Genomic DNA, 22,756 nt, shown 5'->3' on the forward strand with positions numbered 1-22,756 from the left:
TATCATAATAAAATATATATAAAATTACAGTTGCAATATGATGTTTGCATTATTTACTGCTGAAACCTTATTGTTGTATCTTTTCCTTCAATTCACTTCAAAAATATTTTCCAATGTATAGAATATATAGAATACAAATAAAAAAAAAGATGAAACATGAAATTGTAAGCAAGATTGTGAGAAAAAGTGAAAAATAGATAAATTAGTTGAAATAATTTCTGGGAAAGGAGCTTTTTGCACTTCCTAACGCTATTCCTTTTAGTTTTGGTCTTGCCTACTATCCCAGAAAGTTCCAAAGGGAATTATTTGGCTTTTAGTAAGGATAAAAGGAACGTGATGAAACCTCTTATAAATGAAATTTATTTTGATGAAAAGATTCTGCTTGCAACTAGTTTTTTACCTTCTCGTTGCTTGGATACAAATCTTTTGATTCTAGTCTTGTTATAGAAACTCTGATGTGTGTGTGTTTTTTTTTTTTTTTTTTTTTTTTTTTTTTGTGCAACATTATATCCCCTTATGGCTTACATGTATTTTTTCATTGATCCCGTAAATACCTTGTGATGACGTATAAATTTTGGCTATAAGTTACGTTAGGTGAAAATGTAATATCGAATGGGTTTAGTCTTTTTTTTTATTTATAATTTATATTTCAGTTTTGAAATTAGATAAATGTTTTAAAAAGTTTATGGTCCAGACATCCTCTTTTTTTACAAAAGTAATTTTAATCCTGTGATTAAGCTAAAAAATAACTTCACACAATAGAAAAAGTAGATTAATTGCAAATTAAATCCTCTTTACGAAAATATGTTATAGTTCTTATTTAATGAAATTTCATTTCATTTAATTTTTAAGCACAACAGCACTGGAGCTCAATTGCGATACACTGCAAAAAAATTCCAGATCAAATTATGGTTCAAAATTCCAACACTTTAAATGCCTCATCTGTAAAATCCATTTCATCATGAAATCCGGTTTTTAAAATATTGTATATTATATAATATTGTATTGTATATAATATTAATAATCCGGTCCTTAAAATATTGTACCGTAATGTTTACAGTTATATTCATTTCGAGTTATTCAGTGAGTTTAATTTAATTATTACTTTAAACCATACAGTATATCAGATTTTTTGCTCCGTTACATGTTTTGGTAAAAATGAATTTTACAGTAAAAAGTATCAGCACCCTGAGTGATAGTAAATTTTTCTGTAATTTAATCCGGCAATTTTTATGGTGTAAAGGAAAAAAAGGGGAAAATTTAGGGAATTTCCAAATATCAAAGTGTTCAAATGTTGATGAATATTTCAATAAAAAATAATGATTTTAAAGCAGTGCATTATTTGATAATGATTCAATGTATCTTATTTTACAAAATAAATACTTTCAATTTAAAATGAGTGTACTCAACTATATGAAAAGAAATAAACAAAAAAAAAAGTTTTTTTCTGGTATGACATCATCGACTCTGGTATGCTGGTATGACATCATCGACTCTGTTCTTTACTAATTGTTATGGATTTTCCAATAAAGATTCATATGTGGATGCAGTTTAATACAGGGAATAACAAGGATGAAATAAAATTTCCCAATAGAAGTTGCTGATCCTCCTCTTTTTCATTTTACCGTATCAGGTCTGACAGTTGAGAAATTTTGCTTAGAGTTTGTCTTACTTTAACCATGACGCTAACCTTATAATGCGACACTGCTATTTCTAGGGAAATTTTCGCGCATGCGTTGAGAAGTTCAAATAGCGTTAACGCCAGTTTAATACAGTTGTGTTGACGTGTAACACTTTGCGAAATCCTTCTACAATCTCTTAGTAAATTGACTTTATTACCGTCGAAAAGTACTGGCTGTTTCTTTGGGTCTACAACTCTTATTCTTTTTCGGGAATACTGGTTTTGCAACTTTTTCTAAAGTTAAAGTGCTGAATAAGCACATTTGATTTTAAAAATATTCAGTGACATGCTCTTTTTTGGATACACGTTTATAACAGAAACTTTAAGCATTTTCTGATTTTTTTAAAATTTTTAGGATGTTCTCTAACATAGTGCAATCTTCAAAATAGTCTACAACTATTTTTTAATATCTATTAAGGGTTAGTAAGACTTTTACATCATTGAGATGTTTTATAAAAAAAATGATATCGGTCTTTCAGCATTAGACCGTGAGGACAAAGTAATTAAGTTTCTTTCTCGTCATTGTGAATAATCACGTTTTCATCCCTATCGTGGTCCTGAAGCTCCCTGATTAAGACATTGATTATAAGATCAAGTAAGTATTAGCCTTAACCTACCTGATTCGTTCTGGCCAGTAACTATGGACGTTGTGAGAATACTTTACTTTAACCCCTTTAGGACGGGCAGATGGAGAAAAAAGCGCTTCCCTAGGTTCGCACGGTTCGAGAGTATATGTAGTAAAGAGTACGCATACGTATTAATACGAGGTGTAATACGAGAGTTTCGAATTGAGATCCTATCCGTATGATCTTAAGCAGCTTAAGTAAGAAAGGCTCGTTACATATATGATACCAGGGGCCGTAAGAGAAGAATCACGCAATCACGTATATGTGATCACGGTACTGAAGGGGTTAATTCCAAATTTGATTTTATAAACGACTTTTTTTATATTTCGAACATAAATATCATACATGAACGTAATACATGATAAAATCTATGCATTCTCATAACATCCAATTGGTGTTATTCTCATAACATCCAATAACCATGGGAAGCTTATAGAAGCTAGAATTCGCATTTTTGAGAGCATATCCGAAGACGGTGTTACTTTATTGAGTATTGTGCACTATGCATCTTTATTTCCAGAAAAGTTGGTTCTCATCAATATTAAGTTGGTGTGAATTTAAAGGTACTATTGCACTGAGAAAAAAATCTGTTGAAATTACCGTACTGTAAGGTAAAAACATTTCTGGTTAAAAAAGACTAACCATAATTCTGCTAATAAAATCACATTATACGGTTTGGTGATATTTTAACTGAAATTTTGCTTTTTAAAATTATACTTCTTATTATCTATTTAGCAACAAATGTAAAACTGAAAAGTAACTCTAGCCGAATAAAAGGTTTTTATGCTATGATCGAAATTATCATAATAAAATTATAACTTCTTTTTTTCTTCTTGCATTTACCAAAAGATAACTCACAATCTGAAGCAATATTTTATTGTTACTTTTATCAAAATCATTACTAAACTGTTTCAGAAAAGCATATTTAGCTTTTTGATGTTCTCTTAGAGACAGAAACATGGTAAATTTTAACATATCCTTTCAGTTTTGTCCATATCTTTTTTCTCATAGGGAGAATAGAACCTTAGGAACTAACAATGATCTCAGTGTCTTAAAAATCTATTTGCATTTTATTTGAGTTCATAGTTTGCATTAGGGAGGCAATAATATTAAAAAAAATTTGAGATGATTCATCAAATTAAGCATTTCTAATTAAACATGTGTAGATGAATTAGAAAAAAAAACTTGGTACAGAAATATTCAAATGTATATTCAAATTATTGAACGCATGAGAATCGACGATCCCTGGATTTAACCAAAAGTAAGATAAAACGTCTTCCAAGAAATGATTTCTGCAATTTCTTAAACCTAGGGAGTCTTGGGGTAGTTGGAAGCTATGAATATTTCAGCATGCTTGGAAAAATATTTTATTTACTTTTTCGTCCCCCGATTTTTTTGCTGCTTTCTTTTATACATAAGAATGGTAGTGAAGGACAACAGAGACGTTTTGTGAAAAGTTCTTTCTGTATTCGTGCACAGAATACTAAGTTTCTTTTCTGCACAAAACAAGTATAGGGAAAAAATGAATGAGTGAAAATATACATAGATGAAAATGCTTTAGGCTATGGTTCCAAAGAAGAATTATTTACACTCCCCAAAAATTCAGAGAAATACAAAAATATATATTTCATGACAAATCTTTGCAATAGTTCAAAAATTTCCTATATACATTTCTATGTTTTGAACCTGTTTGTAACGATTTTGCAGATAGCTTATTTGATTTTAAACATACATTATGTTTTTATTTTTTCATTTTATAGTATACAAAATAAAATTAATTACTTTTACAACTTTTTTTCTCACTTTCTACATACACTAACTGAAGAAAGAAGTTCTATTTAAAAAAGAAAACAGAGTGTAATATTTTACAGTAAAGCTAGAATGTTATGTTTGGTAAAAAGTTGTATAGTTTTGGTTATTTGATCAAAGTTAAAAAGTTTATTTTAGCTATTTAAAAATAATAATAAGGAAATTTAACATATTTTAACTTTCATAAACTAGAACAAGAAATTATAAAGCACATATGCTAATATAGTTAACAGAAAAAAGCGATTCTTTGTTGTCAGTGCCACGATTCAAAACGAAAATTGAAAATATTTATTTTAATTTAGTATTTCGATTTGAATGATTGTACTTATAATACTAAAATAACTTTGTCTGTAACGACATAATTTATGCTCGTATGCGCTGTGTCCTATTTAATTTAGAGCGAAACTCAGATGCTTCTATTGCTATTTGTATGACGTGATATTCCACTAAAGCTGTTGCATAAAAATTGGTTACATAACAAAATTAACAACGCCATTTTTAATATAAATTTCTCAACTTTTTTTTAGTTTTTATTATAACTTTTAAATTTTTTTTCAATAATATTTTTTATGCATTTCATTACACATTTTTCTCTCAACGTTCATGCAGGGAAACAAAATCTGATTAAATAATCGTACTGTATAGCAATGAAATTACTGGCTAAAAAACATAATTCTGTATAATAAAGCAAAAATAAATGGTATTTAAACGATTCAATTGATAAATATGTAAACTTATAATTCATATAGTAACGGTGTACCGGTGCAGCGTATTGTTCTCAAGTAATGCGTATATTGTATTGTACACCGCTACTCTACTGTGAGTTTTATGGATTTTAATTGTCATTTGAATTGTATTTCATGTAACGTTTGTGAAAAAGGTCTCATAAATGTCTTATGGAGATGTAACTAATTTATTCTATTTATACTATTTGACGCGTTAAAAAAAATATTTAATAGCTCGTTAACAGTTATTATTTACTTCTTTAAAAATAGAAATATTTGTTTCTCTACAGAGAAAATTACGAAACATAAAACATTTACGTTACTGAAAGGTTTCAAAAATCTTTTAAAAAGCGTATTTCACTTTAAATTTCTACTGCGTACAACTGATTGTGCTGCCACCTATTTATTAAACATCAAACTGAAATTCGCTTAAATAAATAGGTCATATACTGGTGTTCTTAAAAGCTCTAATTAAATATGGCAGGTTTTACGTTTAAAAATACTTTCAATAATTAATTAATTTGCTAATTATGAAGTACTTTAATGAAATATTTTATAAAGAATATTTTCCGACGAATTTTCTTTTTGGTTTGTTAAAAACTTTGGTTTGTTTTTGTGAAAATCTGATGAAATATGCGTGTACACATCTGGTGATAAAAATGTAAAAAAAAATGTCATGAGCGTAAACTTTGTATGCAAAATCCGTATTGCTATGGATGTGTAAAATGGGTAGTAAGTAGTAAAGCAATCAAAATCGTCAAATCGTACTATTATTATTGTGTGAGCCGTGGAGGTCAAGGGAAAGATCACACGCCTTCCAATGAGATGGCCAGGGTTCAAATCCCAGTGATGGCTGATCGATAAGATCTAATTGATTCCACACCCGGTTCGCATCAACCTAAGTGCTGACGTAAAATATCCTCAGTGGCAGACGGATCATGGGCCAGAGTTCCCTTGCCGTCAGGCCAACCGTGGTATTCCTCTCCATATAACGGATGTTGTTCCAGGAGTGGATTGGGTTCATAACTACGGAATGGAACATTGGTAGTCATAAACTCAAAATTTGGTTGTATATATATATATANAGTTTTAACATTAAGGACTTATGGAGACCCCCTAATTTTTTGTCGCTCTGTAATTCAAAAAAAATAACTTACTGATGGCGTTGAAAATTTCTGACTTTTCGTATATATATATATTAAGTATATATATATATTAAGTAGTTCATCTTGCATTACCAATAACATATTAAATGCCTAGTGAAAATAAGTTTTGGAGCAGTCTAAACTTGCATAAAGATTATTAAATAAATACTCAATTACTTAAATCAGGACTGGAAAGTATAATAAAAATAAATAAATAAAAATTAATGGAAATCAAGAACATATGTTTGAAAACATTAAATTTCTCATTCTTATAGAATGCATTATTTTAATTTCACCTTTTCATCTCCTTCATGAATTTCAAAGTTTTCATTTTCTTTGATTAAAATAGTATTTAATTTTAAGATTTTCATCTTCTTTCCGTTCTTTAATTTCCTTGAAACTATATTTCTTGTTTTTATTTATGCTTTATCTTTACTCAGTTCATTATTTCTTCTGCTTGTAAGCATCAATTTCAATATCATTCTTTATATTTTAACTATTTTCTCATTGTTTTTGCTTTCCGTTCTCTGTTCCGAAAAAAAAACTTTATCAAAACGGAAAATGGAATGATGAAAGCAAAGCACCTGAGATTTTCTTTTGTTAAATGTTAGCCTAAATTCTTCACATTAATAACTACAAGTTAAATAATTATTCTGTTTGTTATGAACTTACAACCAATTAACTATCGTGTAAATTAATAAATTGAACTCCTAATATTATTTTGTTACTAAAATGTAGTTAATTAAGAAACTGCATACTCAAATCTTTCATGTTTGGTACATCTCTAGAAAAAAAAAATTCATGAAGGCATCTTTATATTTATCAAAACTAAAATATCTTAAATTACAAAGAAATTAGTTATTACCATGCTTTATGAAACAGAAAAATAATTCAATTTTTAGCAGGTTATGTTACAAAATTAACACAAAAATGTAACAAGGAAAGTAACTGAGGGGTAACTTGCAAATCAAGCAAATATTCTTATATTGCTAGGTTTTGGAAAGAAAAATAAAGCGCATAACTAATTTTGTCTCAGTAACTCGCTTGAGAAGGTATTAACTGTTAAAGAAATAAGTTTGGGAATGAAAAATTGTTAAGAATTACAGGAATTTCGACTACTGGGTGATAAAAAATAAAGCTTGAATATTCACAAACGATATCTTTTTAGGGTTCTACACTGTTAACATTTTCATTCTGAAATTGTGTTAAAAAAACCGGCAGTAGTCTGTCCATCCGATTTACTGTAAAGTTTGCAGTAAAAAACAAATTTTTTTCCTTTACGGTTTTGAAACTGTTTACAATTAGTACGGTTATTAAACCATGAATACAAAATTATACGGTTTTCAACTATTTACAATTAGTATTGTTTCAAAACCACGAAATAAAAATTAAATTGGTCATAAAATACAAATTAGGGATTACAGGACGCTGTAAATTTTATGTGTTTAAGATAATGGAGAGACTCTATTGTGGTATCAACGCTGGGAATCGAACCCCAGTTCTGTCTGTCATGAGACTGTCTCTCAGCTAGAATATGTGCGCAGTTATAAGAGACTAAGTGACGTCATTATATGCACTTATTTGGTGCTATAGAATTCAAATTGTTTTGCATATTAGATGAAAGCAGTTAATGAAAGTTACTCTCACAGTAAACAGTTGTTAAAACCATAAATTGATTACCATCTTATTTATGGCTATTTGAATGCTTTGTTTGATTATAAAGAATAACGATTAAATAAATTGTCATTCAACCATTTATTTTCCTAAAAGCCTATACAGTATAAAAGTGCTATGCTATTGCTAAAAAATACATATTATCTATGGATATCTATGGGGTTAAGTCTTTAAATTTATTTTTAAATTATCATTGCATTACTATATTTTAATTTCAATTATGATAGCTTCTTAAAAAAAGAAGATAAAATTTCTGTTAAGGACAAAAGAGTTTTTAATTGAAGCAACCATTTACAGTCGACTGATCTTCATTTCGAAAATAAATAGAGCTTGGTAACTTAAAGATAAAATTTGTTGCTTTTGACAATTTATAACTTAATAATTAATTAAAAATGGACAAAGTATTTTTTTTCCTTCCTAATCTAAAATTTAGCTTCATTTTGGGTATTTTTCCTGTATGTATAGCAGTGCTTATGAATGAATCAGAACGTATATTTATAAAAACATACTTGTAAAATATTTGATTAAAATTAATTCGACTTTTTTCATGTTTCATTTCTTAAAGTCTGGCGTCAAATTTTGGTTACTCTGAAGAAACGCTTTTTACCAATTTTTTCGTTAAATACGTTTAAAAGAAATATTTTAGAACCCGAAATAATATTATTTTTTATTAGAAACCGTAACTAACATAATTTTTTCTTTAGTGAATACAAATGATTATGATTTAGTGAATACAAATGATTTAGTGAATGCAAATGATCACTAGAAAAATATACAAATGATTAAATACAAATATTAAATTAAAATTAATAATTTCTTTCAGTTTTCAAGCACGAAAGAAATTACTTATAAATAACATAGTTAGACTTATAATAATGACTTATAAATAACTTATAAATAACATAGGTTTCAACTGCATGTTACATTTTTTTTCTTATATTTACCAAAACTTTAAATACTAAAAAGTATATAAAATGATAAAACATATAATAATGCTTAAAAAATGAATAACATTCTTTTAAAAATCAGTTATAAATGAAATTGTTATCTGTATACTCATTAGTTTTTACTTCAGCCATATGTTTATTAATTAAAGTTAAAAAAAGTAAATTAAAAAATTCATTATAGCTACACGTGGCTTAGTTTTTAAAATGAATTATGAGCTTGTTGCAAACAGAAATTTTTCATTATATTTAAAGAAATAAAAATTCTAATGACTAAATTTTTCATAAATGTAATCATAAATTCATCATGTTTTCATATCTAATATTTTATTAATACACCTTCTGAAAACTTCAAATTAAGTTTCCAATTTAATATAAATTTAATCTAGTTACTAAGACATATATAGACAAAATGAGAACATAATGTACATGAAATTAAATTCAATTGAAAAACAAAAAATGTAACGTAGGATTAAATTATTGAAAAAAAAGAGAATAAATTTAATACAGAGTGAAACGAAGAGCGACAAAATCTTCTTTCAAAAAATAAATAATGCATTAAATAACAAATTTAACTTAAAAAATTGGAAAGTGCAAACCATTCTCTAATTTTCACTAAACGCAGATTTTCTATAATATCTGAAAGAGCAATTTACCCTGTTCGATTCGAATTACGGAGCACAGATCTCAAATACTTGAAATGAGCTCAATTTTGTAATTTTATTGAACTGTCCTAGCTTTTAAATTGAAAAATCAATACAGACTTCCTTGATTAAATCTGCATTTTTGAAGCTACTTTCATTTTATTTATCAATTACATTTGTTGTTGTTGTTAGTGGGGATTTTCTTCGTTTACGTGTTTGGAAAAATAGATAAGATGAAGAAAAAGCAGTAGATGCTCAGGGAGCATAAAAAGTGTTTAGCCTGCTCAAAACACGTACTCAGAAGAACTGTTATTTTTGATTGCATCTTGGTGATGCCAACTCTTCAGTGGTCTTCTTCTCATCTGCCAAAAAAGAAGCCTCTTTCGCTTTGTTTTCCCAAGTGAAAAACAAACTGAACCGGAATGGCAAAATCTCGTTTTCTGCTTCAAGCAAAGAAAGAGGCGTAGTTAGTTTTAGCCGTAGCAGAGGAAAATATAAGTGCTTTGCGAATGGCCTGATATATCATATTCATACTCTTCATGACTGCAAATAGATTCATTTCACTTGGGAATATAATATTTCTTTATCTCATAATCTATTTACATAAATGATAGAGATATTTTTAAAATGATACTTTCAGTAATAAGTTAATTTTGTACGCTATATATTTTAGTCACAGGAGATCAAATGATACTTTCAGTATTGCTTTAATTGTGTACGCTATACATTTAAGTCATAGGAGGTCAAACGATACTTTCAGTAATATTTTTCTTCTGTATGGCATATATTTAAGTCATAACAGATCAAATGATGATAGAAGATCAAATGATACTATTAGTAACGGTTTAATTTTGAATGACGTATATTTAAGTCAGAGGTCATCAAATGATGTTTTCAGTAATAGTTTAAACTTGCATGGTTTATATCTAAATCGTAGAATATTGAATAATACTTTTAGTAATAGTTTAATTTTGTATGTTTCATATTTCAGTTATAAAAGATAAAATTATACTTTCAGTAATACTTAAAATTTGCCTGGTTTATATTTAATTCATGGAAGATCAAAAAATGCTTTCAGTAATAGTTTAATTCTGTATACTATATACTTAAATCATGGAAGTTCAATTTTAGTTCATATTATCTCTTTCACCGATTTCTTCATATTATCTCTCATTTGGATTTTTTTTAAAGTTTCCATAATAAGTAATCTACAACTAACTTAATATTGAACAGTTCCCATCTACGTCTTTTAAGTAATTTTTGTAATCCTAGTTTGTAACGTTTAGGGACATTTTGAAAACTTTAACAACTATAACTGGAACATATTTTGAAAAATTACAGGCACTATTATTTAAAATATTAATTATGATATGAATTATTATTATGCTATGAATAATCCTAGCCTACATAATTAAATATTTCAAATTTACTTGAAATATATATACATTTTTCAACTTGAATTATTTGGAATTCTGATAATTTTTTATATTAACTAATGCATTTATATAAATTTAAAACGTTTTAATTATACTTAACGCGCAAATTTTACCTTTAAACATTTCAATATACATTCTAAAAACACTCGAAACTAAATTTATTTATTGATTATTAAATTTATTTAATTGTTACTGCTTTTTCAACTTATAACAATTTACATTTTTATAAAATTTTATATTCGTATAGTTTTGATTCGTATGAATATTACTTTTAAAACTATGTTTCCTGATTAAGATTCTATAATATCAATAAATCACGCATTACTTTAACTTAGAATATTTAATATAACTTAAAGTAAAATAATTTTCAACCTAATTTTTGACAGTAATTAACAGCTAAGGTAAAATTAACAAAAATTAGAAAAATATTAAGCTTCAATTGCACCAGCTTACAATTGCTGTACTGAAACACTCGGCGTAATTAAACTATAAGGCTTTCTGAAACTTGTCAGTTTAATGTAGTAATAAATTAAAAATTATTAATAAGGATTTTATAACAGTAAAATATGAATGTATTGAAATCATAATCTTTTCTCTAGATTTATAAGTTGTCGTTCAGAATATTGACTTCATATGATATGGTTTAAAAATTAAATATTTATAGTGAATATTTTCTTAAACATCCACTTACTTTAACATTAATAAATATGAATACTATTTCAAAGGCAACAGTCCCAAATGGCACTGGAAAGAGCTTAAAAAGCTAAAAGTTTCTTCTAAAATACTGCTTTTGAATGCAGACAGAATAATTATTGCTTAAAATAGCACATTTGTCTAAGCCACTTAATTAAATATGGAATTTATTATAAATGATTCAGCGAGACAATGAGCTTATGTAGACAAGAGATAAGAGATGTTCAGATTAGTTTTCTCTGAAATCGTTCGCAAAAGACTTTGAATTACCCACTGGAGGATAGTAAGACATATAAAAATTGAGCTCAGATTTAAGAGTAATTTATGATAGTAATTTACGAACACCTAACCTATTAAGAAGAAGCTTTTGTAGTTTCTTTTACATTCCTCAATATCAAACTGCTTTGATAGTTTATTATCATCAAGTTATCATCACTTTAAAGTATTATTATTTTGTCAGCTAGTTAATTTCGAAATGCATTAGCAACAGTGCAAGACTACTGAAATAAAAAAAAATTAGAGCAGTATTTCTACACAATTAAACATATATTTTATATTTTTTGTTATATTTACCATCATTTATTTTCCTTTTTATTTAAGGATTAAAATATATTTCATTCCTTCCCAGACAAAAAGGGAGAAATATAAAATCATACATATTTTTATAACTACATTAGAGCGAATGCATTAAATTAATTAAAATAATATATTTACACCATATGAAGTTATTTTAAATATGGGGAAAACACCAATTATGCTTTAGTATTTTATAAATATGTTTTACATAAAAAATATTTGCAGAGAGTGGTTTGAAATAATTGCAAATTATTTTTAATAAACCGTATGAATTAACTAAATGAATACTAATAATATATCATCTTCTATTTAAAGGGAAAATGATTTATTTAATTAATTACATTAATATTAATCATCGAAAGTCCAAGGATTATTTTTTTTAACTGTTAGTGTTGTTTTTGAAAAGGGTTTTGACGTTTTTGATTAAAAAAAAAAAAAACGTAATTCTAATTTGATTGAAAGAAAACCTGTAAAAACCAAAATCTATGGTACTTTAATCATTCATTTGTTAATTTCCCCGTGCTTATGGTAACCAGACATTCTGGTTTTCAAAATTATAATTCTCATTACTAATCATTTAGTAAAAAATACAAAACTGAAAAGTAAATTTAACCAAATAAATGGTTTTTAAGGTATCATGATTTTAGGTATCATACTAAAATAAAATCTTTTTCCACATATACCAAAATCTATCACGCATTAAAAAATCCTATTTTACTGCTAATTTTATCAAAAACCATAACCAAAGCACTTAAAAATTACCGAGCATTTTTGTGCTCCCATAAAGCCAGAAGCACGGTAAATTTTACCATATTGTGGTAGTTTTGTCCATACTTTTTTTCTCAGTAAACTTAGACATTTTGAATAATATATATTCAAAACCTGTTATACGTTAGATTTGATTACAAAATTTTATAAAATGACTTATTAACAGAGAATGTTTTAACTGTTTTTCTAAAAATGCTACTCCGTTTAACAAAAACTTATCTATTCCCAGATTTTGAATTTGTAACAATTAAATATACATGCCTTTTAAGGGATATTTAAAATTTTGAAGCATTTAGAAGTTTCTGTCCTTCAGATAATATTACTCACAATAGGATATAATAATCTAAAATTCTTGCGTTGCAAAAAATAGGGAAAAATGTATGTAATTACGGAGCACTAGGTCTTATTCAATTTGCTTATCAATTGATAATATGTTTCATAAATAGTTAGAGTTTTGTGAGGTCTGCACAATTTTCCAAGACAAGTGTAAATCCTGTAGATATATTATTAATGATAGAAACTATTTAGTTTAGACATGTTATATACATGTCTAAACTGTATAATTCAGGAAATGTATGAAAAAATCAGCGTCAGATATTTCAAAATATAATTTTTTTTACCTTCACAGTGTCAGACTACAATATCTTTTTTGAAATTTAAATAAGTGGTTTTTCCATGTTATAAAAATAAGACATACTCTGAAAAATTCCGGATGATTTTGAATGTAAGTTGTGACGTTTAATGGGAAGACAAAAATTCTGACCACGCAATATTGCATCCGTAAAAGAATATCCTGGCAACATTCTTTCACAGCAAGAGTGTGAGAGCTAAATTCTGACAAAAATAGATGATAATGAGAGTCGACGTCAGCTCTTCAACGTATTACGTCCTTTACGCAAGCACCATCGGTTAAATTTCTGCTTTTGTGCTAAGGACGCATTAAGCAGAAGCATTGATATCAGTGCTAACTATAAACTATTCATGCTGTATAAATTCACGGAGTAAAAAAAAATGGTATATTTGAGGTAATGAATGGTCATGACATTTCTGGTAAAAAAAGAAGCGTGTTTCAGGTTAATAGAATCGAAATATACGCTATTTAAAGTATTCAATTGTTAATTTCTTCGTTCGTGTCGGTTTACAGAAATTTTTTTTTTCACAATTATATTTCCTCACATTTAATAAAAATAAATACCAAACTGTAAAATAAATTTAAAAGATTAAATGGTTTTTATGACGTGCTCTAAGGCATCAAGATAAAATTACCAAATTTTACTACATTTTTCAAAAATTTTATCACATAAAATAAAATAATATTTTTTAATGATAATTTTACTACCAAAATCATTTCTACAGTGGTTAGGTAAAATTTATTAAGAATTTTGGCCATTCCATAAAGCCAGAAACACGATTAATTTTAAAATATACTTGTATTTTTACTATGCTTTTTTTCTCATTGAAGGTTAAAGGTTTCTCGAGTAATTAAAATTTTAACTTTGCTTTTGGTAATTTGATGCATCAATCTAGCATTTCTCAAAGAGGGCAGTTCTATTTTATATATGTAAAATGTAATCTATAAAATTAATTTGTAAAAAATTAACTGAAATGCATAAATTCTTTTATTGCCACATGCAACTTACTAATAGAGATTTTTTTTCCTTTCCAGCTCCAGTTTGTCATTTTCCAAATAAATTAACAGGTCTTTGGTTTCAAAAAGGCTGGCAATCGGCAATTAGAATCGAAGGTAGCACATTCTCAATAAAAGGAACTTGTATAGATTCTAGTCAAAATATGTTTCTAATCGAAGACAAGTAAGAGACATTTTCTATTAAAATTTCAATTGAAACACAATATTTTTAATGCAGAAATGAATATTACTCTTTTTTCTAAATTTTTATTTATATACTTTTATATATGTTTTTCAACATTCATGCATCTATCTTTATTTATTTTTATAATTGTAAAAAGTAATTATTAGAATTTACTTAAACACAGATAAACTTTTTATAACCAACTGGGAAAATTTGAAATCCCATTTTAAAAGACGCGAACAATAACACAGCAAAACATTCTGTATCAAATTACGGTAAAGAGTACTGGCATCATGAATGTAGTGTCCTTAGAAACGGTATTAAATTTTATACGCAATTTTTGCAATAATGTTTATCTATTTACAAAGATTAATTGATTTTGCAGTAAGTATAAATGCAAAAATTACAGAATATGAGACTTTTTGTTTTATTAAACTTTTACAGTAAAAATTGATGTGGCTGTAAAAAAAAAAAGCTGGCAACCGGAGTGCCGATACATTTTACCGTAATTTCAATGAAATTTTTTTTAATGAACTTTATACGTTCGATTGTTCATTATCAGCTACATTTTTCATTATTTTTCTTATCTTTTCAAAAAAAAATATTCAATATGTCATATTGATTCAGAGACTTTAAAGTAAGCATCAATGAAAAAATCACAGAAGATTAGATTTTTTGCTCTGATAAATTTTTACAGTAAAAATGGATTTAACGGTTAAAAAAAGCTGGCAACCGGAGTGCCGGTAATTTTTATCGTAATTTCACTGGAAATTTCTTAATGAACTTTATATGTGTGATTGTTCATTGTCAGAGACGCTTGTCATTATTTTTTTTTTGTCTTTCGAAATAAAAATGTCAATTTGTCAATATCTTACTTGACATTTTAAACCTCGAAATTTCATTCATACACTTTCATTTCATTTGATTACCATAGATCAAAGCTCTCCAACTTTTTTATCGCAGCGGACCGGTTAACGTTTGATATTTTTACCGCAGCCCGCTGAGGGGGGAGGGAGGGATATTGATTGATTTCTTTGAGATACTTTACTTTAGATAGATTTACTTTAGATTTCTTTGATTAAATAATTATCGTTTAATTGCATTGAAACAAGCCTTCAAAATAAATTAAAATTACACGCGTGTTGTTGGCGCGAATTTATCTCAACTAACCAGAAACCTCTCGTCCATGGAAAGCATGAGGGAGATACTCCCACCATAAATAAAATAGAAATAATTTAATGTTCCTTGAGCTGCCTGGTAGCATTTGATCCACTGACTGATACTGGTTTAAAGGTTGACGAACACTGCGATAGATTGCCTTTTATTTTCTGAACTAGAACATTTCACTGAACTAGATGTTTCTTAATTCATCCAATTTGTTTAGGTTAATTTTATGCTTCTCAAAACTTTGTATAACTTCAGCATAGGAAGGCTTTTATTTTCTTTGTTTATGTGTGGCATTATGGAAATATAAAGGTCAGACAAAGCTAAACTTGCATTACTAGACACTATAATTTAACCCTCTGTCGGTTCAGCAAATAGGCAAAACTAGGAGAATGTTTCTCCTCTATACCTTATTTCCCTATCAAATAACATGGAAAAACTGGTTTTGCTATGAGGAGAAAACTGCAGGTTAGTTCCGCAGTGGACTGATCATTAAGACACGGTTCCCAGCAGATCACCGAAGTCATGCATCACTGGCTACTGTCAGTGTGCTGTAGGGTGATCCACAAGGATCAGTGTGCGTAGGGACCAAGGGTGTGCGGTCTTGGTCCTCGTTAAACTGTGCTACCGTAAAGTGCTCGACTTCGCGCGCAGGTCGTTGGGCTACTTAAGCGGGGGTGCCATCCCCTCTGCAGAGGATCAAAAGTGTGATGGCATGTCTTCAGATCATCCTCAGGGAGTTCCCAGACCGTCGCCAATAGCCCATTGTGCAGCTCTAGTGCGACGTAAATGAACTACAACAAAACTGCAGGTTAAAATTAGACTTTTTACGTGAAGAACCGTCTGTGGGTTAATATATAAGAGTACATACTTTCAAATCTTTTTCAAAAAATTATTTCAATCACATCTTAACAACTATTTTTTAGAATTTTGTTACCTAATTTATAAGTTAGAAAAATAGAAATTGAACTCTTTAAAAATAAATATAATGCTGCGTAAATTCATAACAATAAATGTAATAATATGTAGCAGTGTATTTCAGCCGCTTGACTGGTCTTCTTTAATTATTTCAGTCTTTTTGCATATGTTTTACAAACAGTTTTTTGCATAATTTGAAGGGCCTCTGTTTATGTCATGTTGTTATATTTTAATATTTTATTTTACTAAAACTATGAACAGATTTCTAATATTTCCGCTGATTTATCAAAGACCAAAAAGATAACATTTTCTTGACTAAGAAAATAATGATTTTTTATGCATCTCTTTTTTTCGTTTCAAGCTTTTAGCTTCGATTATCTGAGTGACTCTCTTCAGGGTATTAAGCAATGTCATGAGCGTATTTATTTGTAACAATATTATTTTCTTAGTCCTTTGATCAACGCTTAGTAAAGATCGTCGATCTGTAACTATTTCAATAGTTATTTTTATATGCACGTCACATTGATAGTTACCTAATGTTATAATTAATGTCAGATAAAATGCGTTTTTCAACCATTTATCTTCTTAGATTTATGTAAAACTTATTTTTTCCTTAGTTGAAACAGTTGGAAATCATAGAAAACAAATTAAAAATAAAGAAAATTTAATTTATTAAAGAAAAATTATTCAAATTTTATATTGCAATATTTATGCTAAATTTGAATATATGAATTTTCATTAACATAGGGAGCATACTAACAAGAGATATAAATAATTTGTACAAATAAAAACTATGTTATAATTTTTTTTATTAAAATATTTCATAAACTATTAATTATGAACATAAACAAGCAAACTAGGAATTAAAACTCACTAATAATAATAAGTGATCTGAATGCTTTGTGCAAATAAAAATCTTGCTATAGATTTCTTTTATTAAAAATGTTTGTTAAATTATTAATAATTACGTATCAGAGTTCTTATTAAAATAAATGTTTGGCTCAGAAATATTAAAGAAATATAGCTTTGTATCAAAATTAATGAGTTGCGTATTTTGAAATTTCTACACTTGTTTAAAAACGTACATGAAAAAATTTAAGTTTCGCTTTGAAAAAAAGTGAAATAATTTTGCGGGTGCTTGTGAAGTAAAATTTCATTACAGAAATGGTATTGTTTGAAATGGTATTGCTAGTGGGTAATCTTCAACATTTGGGAGTCCAAATAATTCTTTTATATTAATTACGCAGTTTTTAACGAATTTTTAAGTGAATTGTATGTATCTGGGCGATTTCAAGCTATTTATTACTATCGTCGTTTAGATGTAAGAAAATATTCAAACAACTTGACATGTAATTTAGTTTTAAAAATTTTCAAAATGTACTTTATTATGCATGATATTTTTCTAGTTTTCTTTTGTATTTTGAGATGAACGTGTCACACTGCGTCACAGTTTAAATTTTAAGTCACGTTACGTTAATGTCACAGTTTAAATTTTATATGTAAATTATTAAAAGAGTTATTTTTAATTACGCTGACGTCACATTAAATTAGGGCACTATAAAGAAATTCCAGATAAAATTAGGGTAAAATGTAGGGATGGGGATGCAGATAATTATTTTTAGTTTTAATGTTTGATTTCAAATTAGCATATCTATTATGAGAATTAAGCATTAAAACGGGATGACATTAACGTTATACAAAATATTAATATTTTTTTGTTCAATTGTTTGGTTCATAATCATTTTTTTATCCATTTACTTATTAACGATAAAAATAATGAACTTGATTTATTTGATGACAGAATATAAAAATAATAAAATGTCAATTTCGTTTTTTTTTCTAAAATCCTTAAAAAGTTTTCTTGCTATTCTAGTTCCCAATGAAGCATAAAAATTTAAATTCTCAAAAAAAATTAAGGTAAAAAAATAAAAACGTAACAGATGCACTACATCATTATTTATTAACCTTACTTTATACTTTTGTCTCAATTCTTTCACACTGGTATGTAGATTTTTTGAAAATTCCGAAATTTATAAAAATGAATTTTGAGAAGAGAAGTCAGAATAAATTAAATTTGCTTTCATTAATACGATTTAACATCAAACTTTAACTTTTATTCCTTTCTTCAGTTTCTTATAATAAATTTAGCGTTTGAAAATAATAAAAAACTAAAACATTTTCACTCATTTCTAGGTTGAAAGTCTTCGGTATTTATTTATTAAATAATAACAGCATTCGAAAATTTCAACTTTCCTCACCCCTTCTAGAAAAAAAATTTAATCTCATTTCTGTTTTAACTCATTCTTTATTCCGATCCTTTTAACCAGGTTAAAGGTAGCTAATGCAGTTTTTATGTCTTAAAAAATAAATTGTCTGACTGCTGGTGTTTTAAAGTTCTTTTTTTAATTTAATTAGTTAAGAAATTTTCTTCGATACACTTTTAAGATTAAAATATTGTTTAAGCATGATTTTAAAACAGTTTTCTGTTTTTCACCTGTCTTTTTGAATTTGAGATAATAAGAAATAATTACTTTCGGATATTAAAATAAATATTAGTCAAAATAATATTTTTTTTAAGAATTTGCTTTATCTTTAGAACAAAACAGTTTTACGTGAAAAGTGAAAGAAGATGACTAATTCCTGTACTGCTGCCCTACTAATAAGTAATAAGACCATATAAAAAGTGAGACATGACTGGATAATGCAAGAAAATAAATATAAGATAGAATGAAAAATATGTATTGGAGATTCCTTCCCAAAATGAGGTTAAAATAGATAGTCGTTGAACTTTTCCTTTTGAACGTATCGTTTAAAATATCGCATTGGTTTTTAAATATAGTCATTGCTTTAGAGTATGCGTTTAAAACACAGAAAAAGGCACATTAAAAAATCTATCGTAGTATGATATACTCGTTTCAAAAAATAGACTTAGAACAAAGTAAGCTTCCCCAATGTTGAAATAAAAATGAACTCAAATATTCACGATCTACGTTATTTTTGGAAAAGGCAAACACAAAGCATTTTAAAAATTAGCTGACTTTTTAAAACATTATTCACTAACTATTTTTTTTAAATTGACATTTGCATAAGAGCAGCTTAAAAAAATCAAATGCTATGTCTGTTTTTTTAAAGCGAAGTAATCTATACTTAAAAAATATCTGTTAAATTTACAATAAAAAACTGTCAGCCGGTGTGTCGCTTATTATAAAACCGCTTATTCCACAAAAAATACTGCTATTTGAAAACAGACACTTAATTTTTAAGGCAAATGTATTTTGTTATTTTAACAAGCAAACTCTGTTATTTTAATAAAGAAAAAACTCTATGTAAAATAACTCAGTCGTCATTACGGTCTGTGCAAGCCGAGAAAATTTATGTTACCAGGCAACAGCGGGACACGAAACAAGGTAACGTCATTGAGAGGACAAACTATTTAATTATTAAATTTCAATACCTAAATTGCTTGTTACTAGCCTGTTAATAAGCAATTACAGAAAATGGATAAATAAACTTACCCTTAGCAAACAAATGTGTGTAAGTTATGCCAGGTATGGCATGTCAGGTATAATATGGTCTTCATGGTAAATGCTACTTATGCTATTTATGGAAGTGAAATATTGAGTATAATTGAGCATAAATCAGATATTAAATTTTTAATTAACTTATGAGTTGGCAGAAAATACATCTATCCAGAGTAAACAAATATTAATTTATCATACCTGAATTATTTTAAGGGGGGTTAAATTTAAAGTAGTTTATAAGTTCCTTAATTCATTTATAATTTTCATGCAAATAAGTAATTAAGTAAAACGCAATAATTAAGCATAGAAAACAAATATGTGTTGGATATACATGAATTATTGAGCGATGAACTAAGAAAGATATTAATATCGGAAATCAGTTTGTTCCTCCTCCAACATAATTAGTTTATTTCGCCTAGATATCATATTCAACAATATGATATGATATATATTTTGTTGATATCATAATCAACAAAAATGAAACTCTAAACTCACACACAAATGCTCCAGACGTCAATAACATCAACATGTAATCCTTTCTTATCAATAACGCTAGGATGAGCTTAAAAATGTCCTTCGCTTGGCCAGCTGCTTAAATACGTATTTTTTTAAAATAATGACTTATTTTAAGGTGAGTCTCACATAAGTAATAAATTTCTAATTAAATTATGTTTATACTGATAATAACCAAATCAATTAAAGCGTAAATAACTGCCTACACAGAGAAAGAAATCTGGTGAAATTACCTTACTGCATGGTAATGAGTTTTCTGGTTAAAAAATACTATAATTCTGGTTAATAAAATCGGAACATTCGGTATTTAAAGCATTCATTTGGTAATTTTTCTGTTCATACGGTTACGGTTTACCCGAAATTCTGGTTTTTAAAGTTATAACTCTTATTACAACATATTTAGTAAAGAATACAAAACTGAAAACTGAGTTAAACCAAATAAATGATTTTTATACCATGATAAAAAGAAACGTAATATTAATTCTAAGGCAACAAAAATGAAATTATCAAATTTTGCCACCTTTACAAAATTTTTTTTCTCGATATTTTAATAGTTAATTTTACGAAACTGCTTCAGTAAAAACTACCAGCCAGAAATACGGCAAAACTTACTATATTATGGTAGTTACCATACTTTTTTCTCACAATATTACAAATTTTTTGGAAAAAAAATGGTTGAATAACAATTTATTTGTTATTTTACTATATTCAAACAAAGCAACTTTAAACAAGTTGATGTTCAAACGGTAAATTTTAAGAAAAAACTGTTTATTAAGTGTTTTTAATTAATATGTTTAAACAACCAGAATTTAAAGCCCTAACTAAGCCCACCTAATGAAACCACTTAATTCCTTCTAGCTGCGTGTATTTTATAGCTGAGAGGGCTAATTTGTCAGTCTCATAACCATCAGAACAGGGGTTCGATTCCAAGCGTTGACACCACAATATTTCCTTCTTTACTTTCGACGCACAAAGAGTTTCCAAAGTGCTGCTTTCTTCAATGTCCATTATACAATGCAAAGCTTAGCTTCAATATCCAGTTAAATTCTTTTTTAAGGTTTGAAAACCGTGCTTGTTGGAAATGGTTTAAAAACCGCATAGTTCTATACCATAGTTTCATTACCTTACTAGTTGTAAACTATTTCAAAATCATGAATGTCAAAAATGAGAACCGTCAAATTTATGATTGATTAGATAGACATACTGCTACAGGCTATTTACTGTAATTTTAGAATGAAAATTCTATCAGTGCAGTGTACCGTAATAAAAAATGTATTTTGCTGTGTGGATTATGTCTGGATTATTGTAAAATAAATAGAACCTAAAGGAGTCTTTAATTTTTAATTCCAGTGTTACTAGCCCGCGACTAAATTAAATATATTAAATATTAAAAGTAAACTAATATATATTTTACGCTCCCGGATTGCTATGAGGTTCATGAAAGAAAAAATAGTTAATAAATTTCTAATTTACTTAATGCCTATTAGTCTGTTAAAAAACAATTAAGCAAAATACAATAAATAAACCTACCCACGGCTAACAAGTGCATGTTTGATATATCTGAAGTATAGTAAGATAAATTAAGAAATAAAGCAATATTATTATCGAAAAATCAGTTTATTCTCTTCCACCAAAATTAGTTTATTTTGGTGAAGAAGCTAGCCATCCATAATTTACAAAAATGAAACTCTAAACTCAGCGACAAATACCCTAGAGGTCACCTACATCAATATGTAATTCTTTCTTATCAATAACGCTCGGAAGAGCTGCCTTAAAAATGCTCTTCTTGTTTAATGCTGCGTAAATACGTATTCAAAGAAGAAATGAAAAAAAAAATGAAATCCGCTGAAATATTTGAGGAAAAGAACGTCTCAATTTCAGTGGAAAGAATGCAGCTTTCAATTTCGAGGACAACAGAAACGAAATTATTATGCTAGGCTAACCTTTAAATCGATACTAATGCGAATGTAAGACTTTGATGAAAATATCTCAGTTTATTCGAACTGGAAAAGATCTCGCCTGGAAGAATACGTCAAAATCAGTAAACTGATTACCTTCAAAACTTCTTTCAGATAAATCGCATAAATTGCACTAATCTCCCCGAATAC

At 27.7% G+C, this 22,756-nt stretch overlaps 1 protein-coding gene across 1 annotated transcript in view; it reads left to right on the top strand.

Moving 5' to 3' along the window:
• Positions 1-22,756, top strand: part of LOC107445946 (uncharacterized) — a 219,823-nt gene that overhangs the window by 103,822 nt on the left and 93,245 nt on the right. Inside the window, exon 2 of the mRNA XM_016060463.3 lies at positions 14,388-14,532. Coding sequence (XP_015915949.1) covers positions 14,388-14,532 — 145 coding nt within the window. The remainder of the gene's footprint in view (positions 1-14,387; positions 14,533-22,756) is intronic.

The sequence above is a fragment of the Parasteatoda tepidariorum genome, chromosome X1 (assembly GCF_043381705.1).
Source record: "Parasteatoda tepidariorum isolate YZ-2023 chromosome X1, CAS_Ptep_4.0, whole genome shotgun sequence".
Taxonomy (NCBI): domain Eukaryota; kingdom Metazoa; phylum Arthropoda; class Arachnida; order Araneae; family Theridiidae; genus Parasteatoda; species Parasteatoda tepidariorum.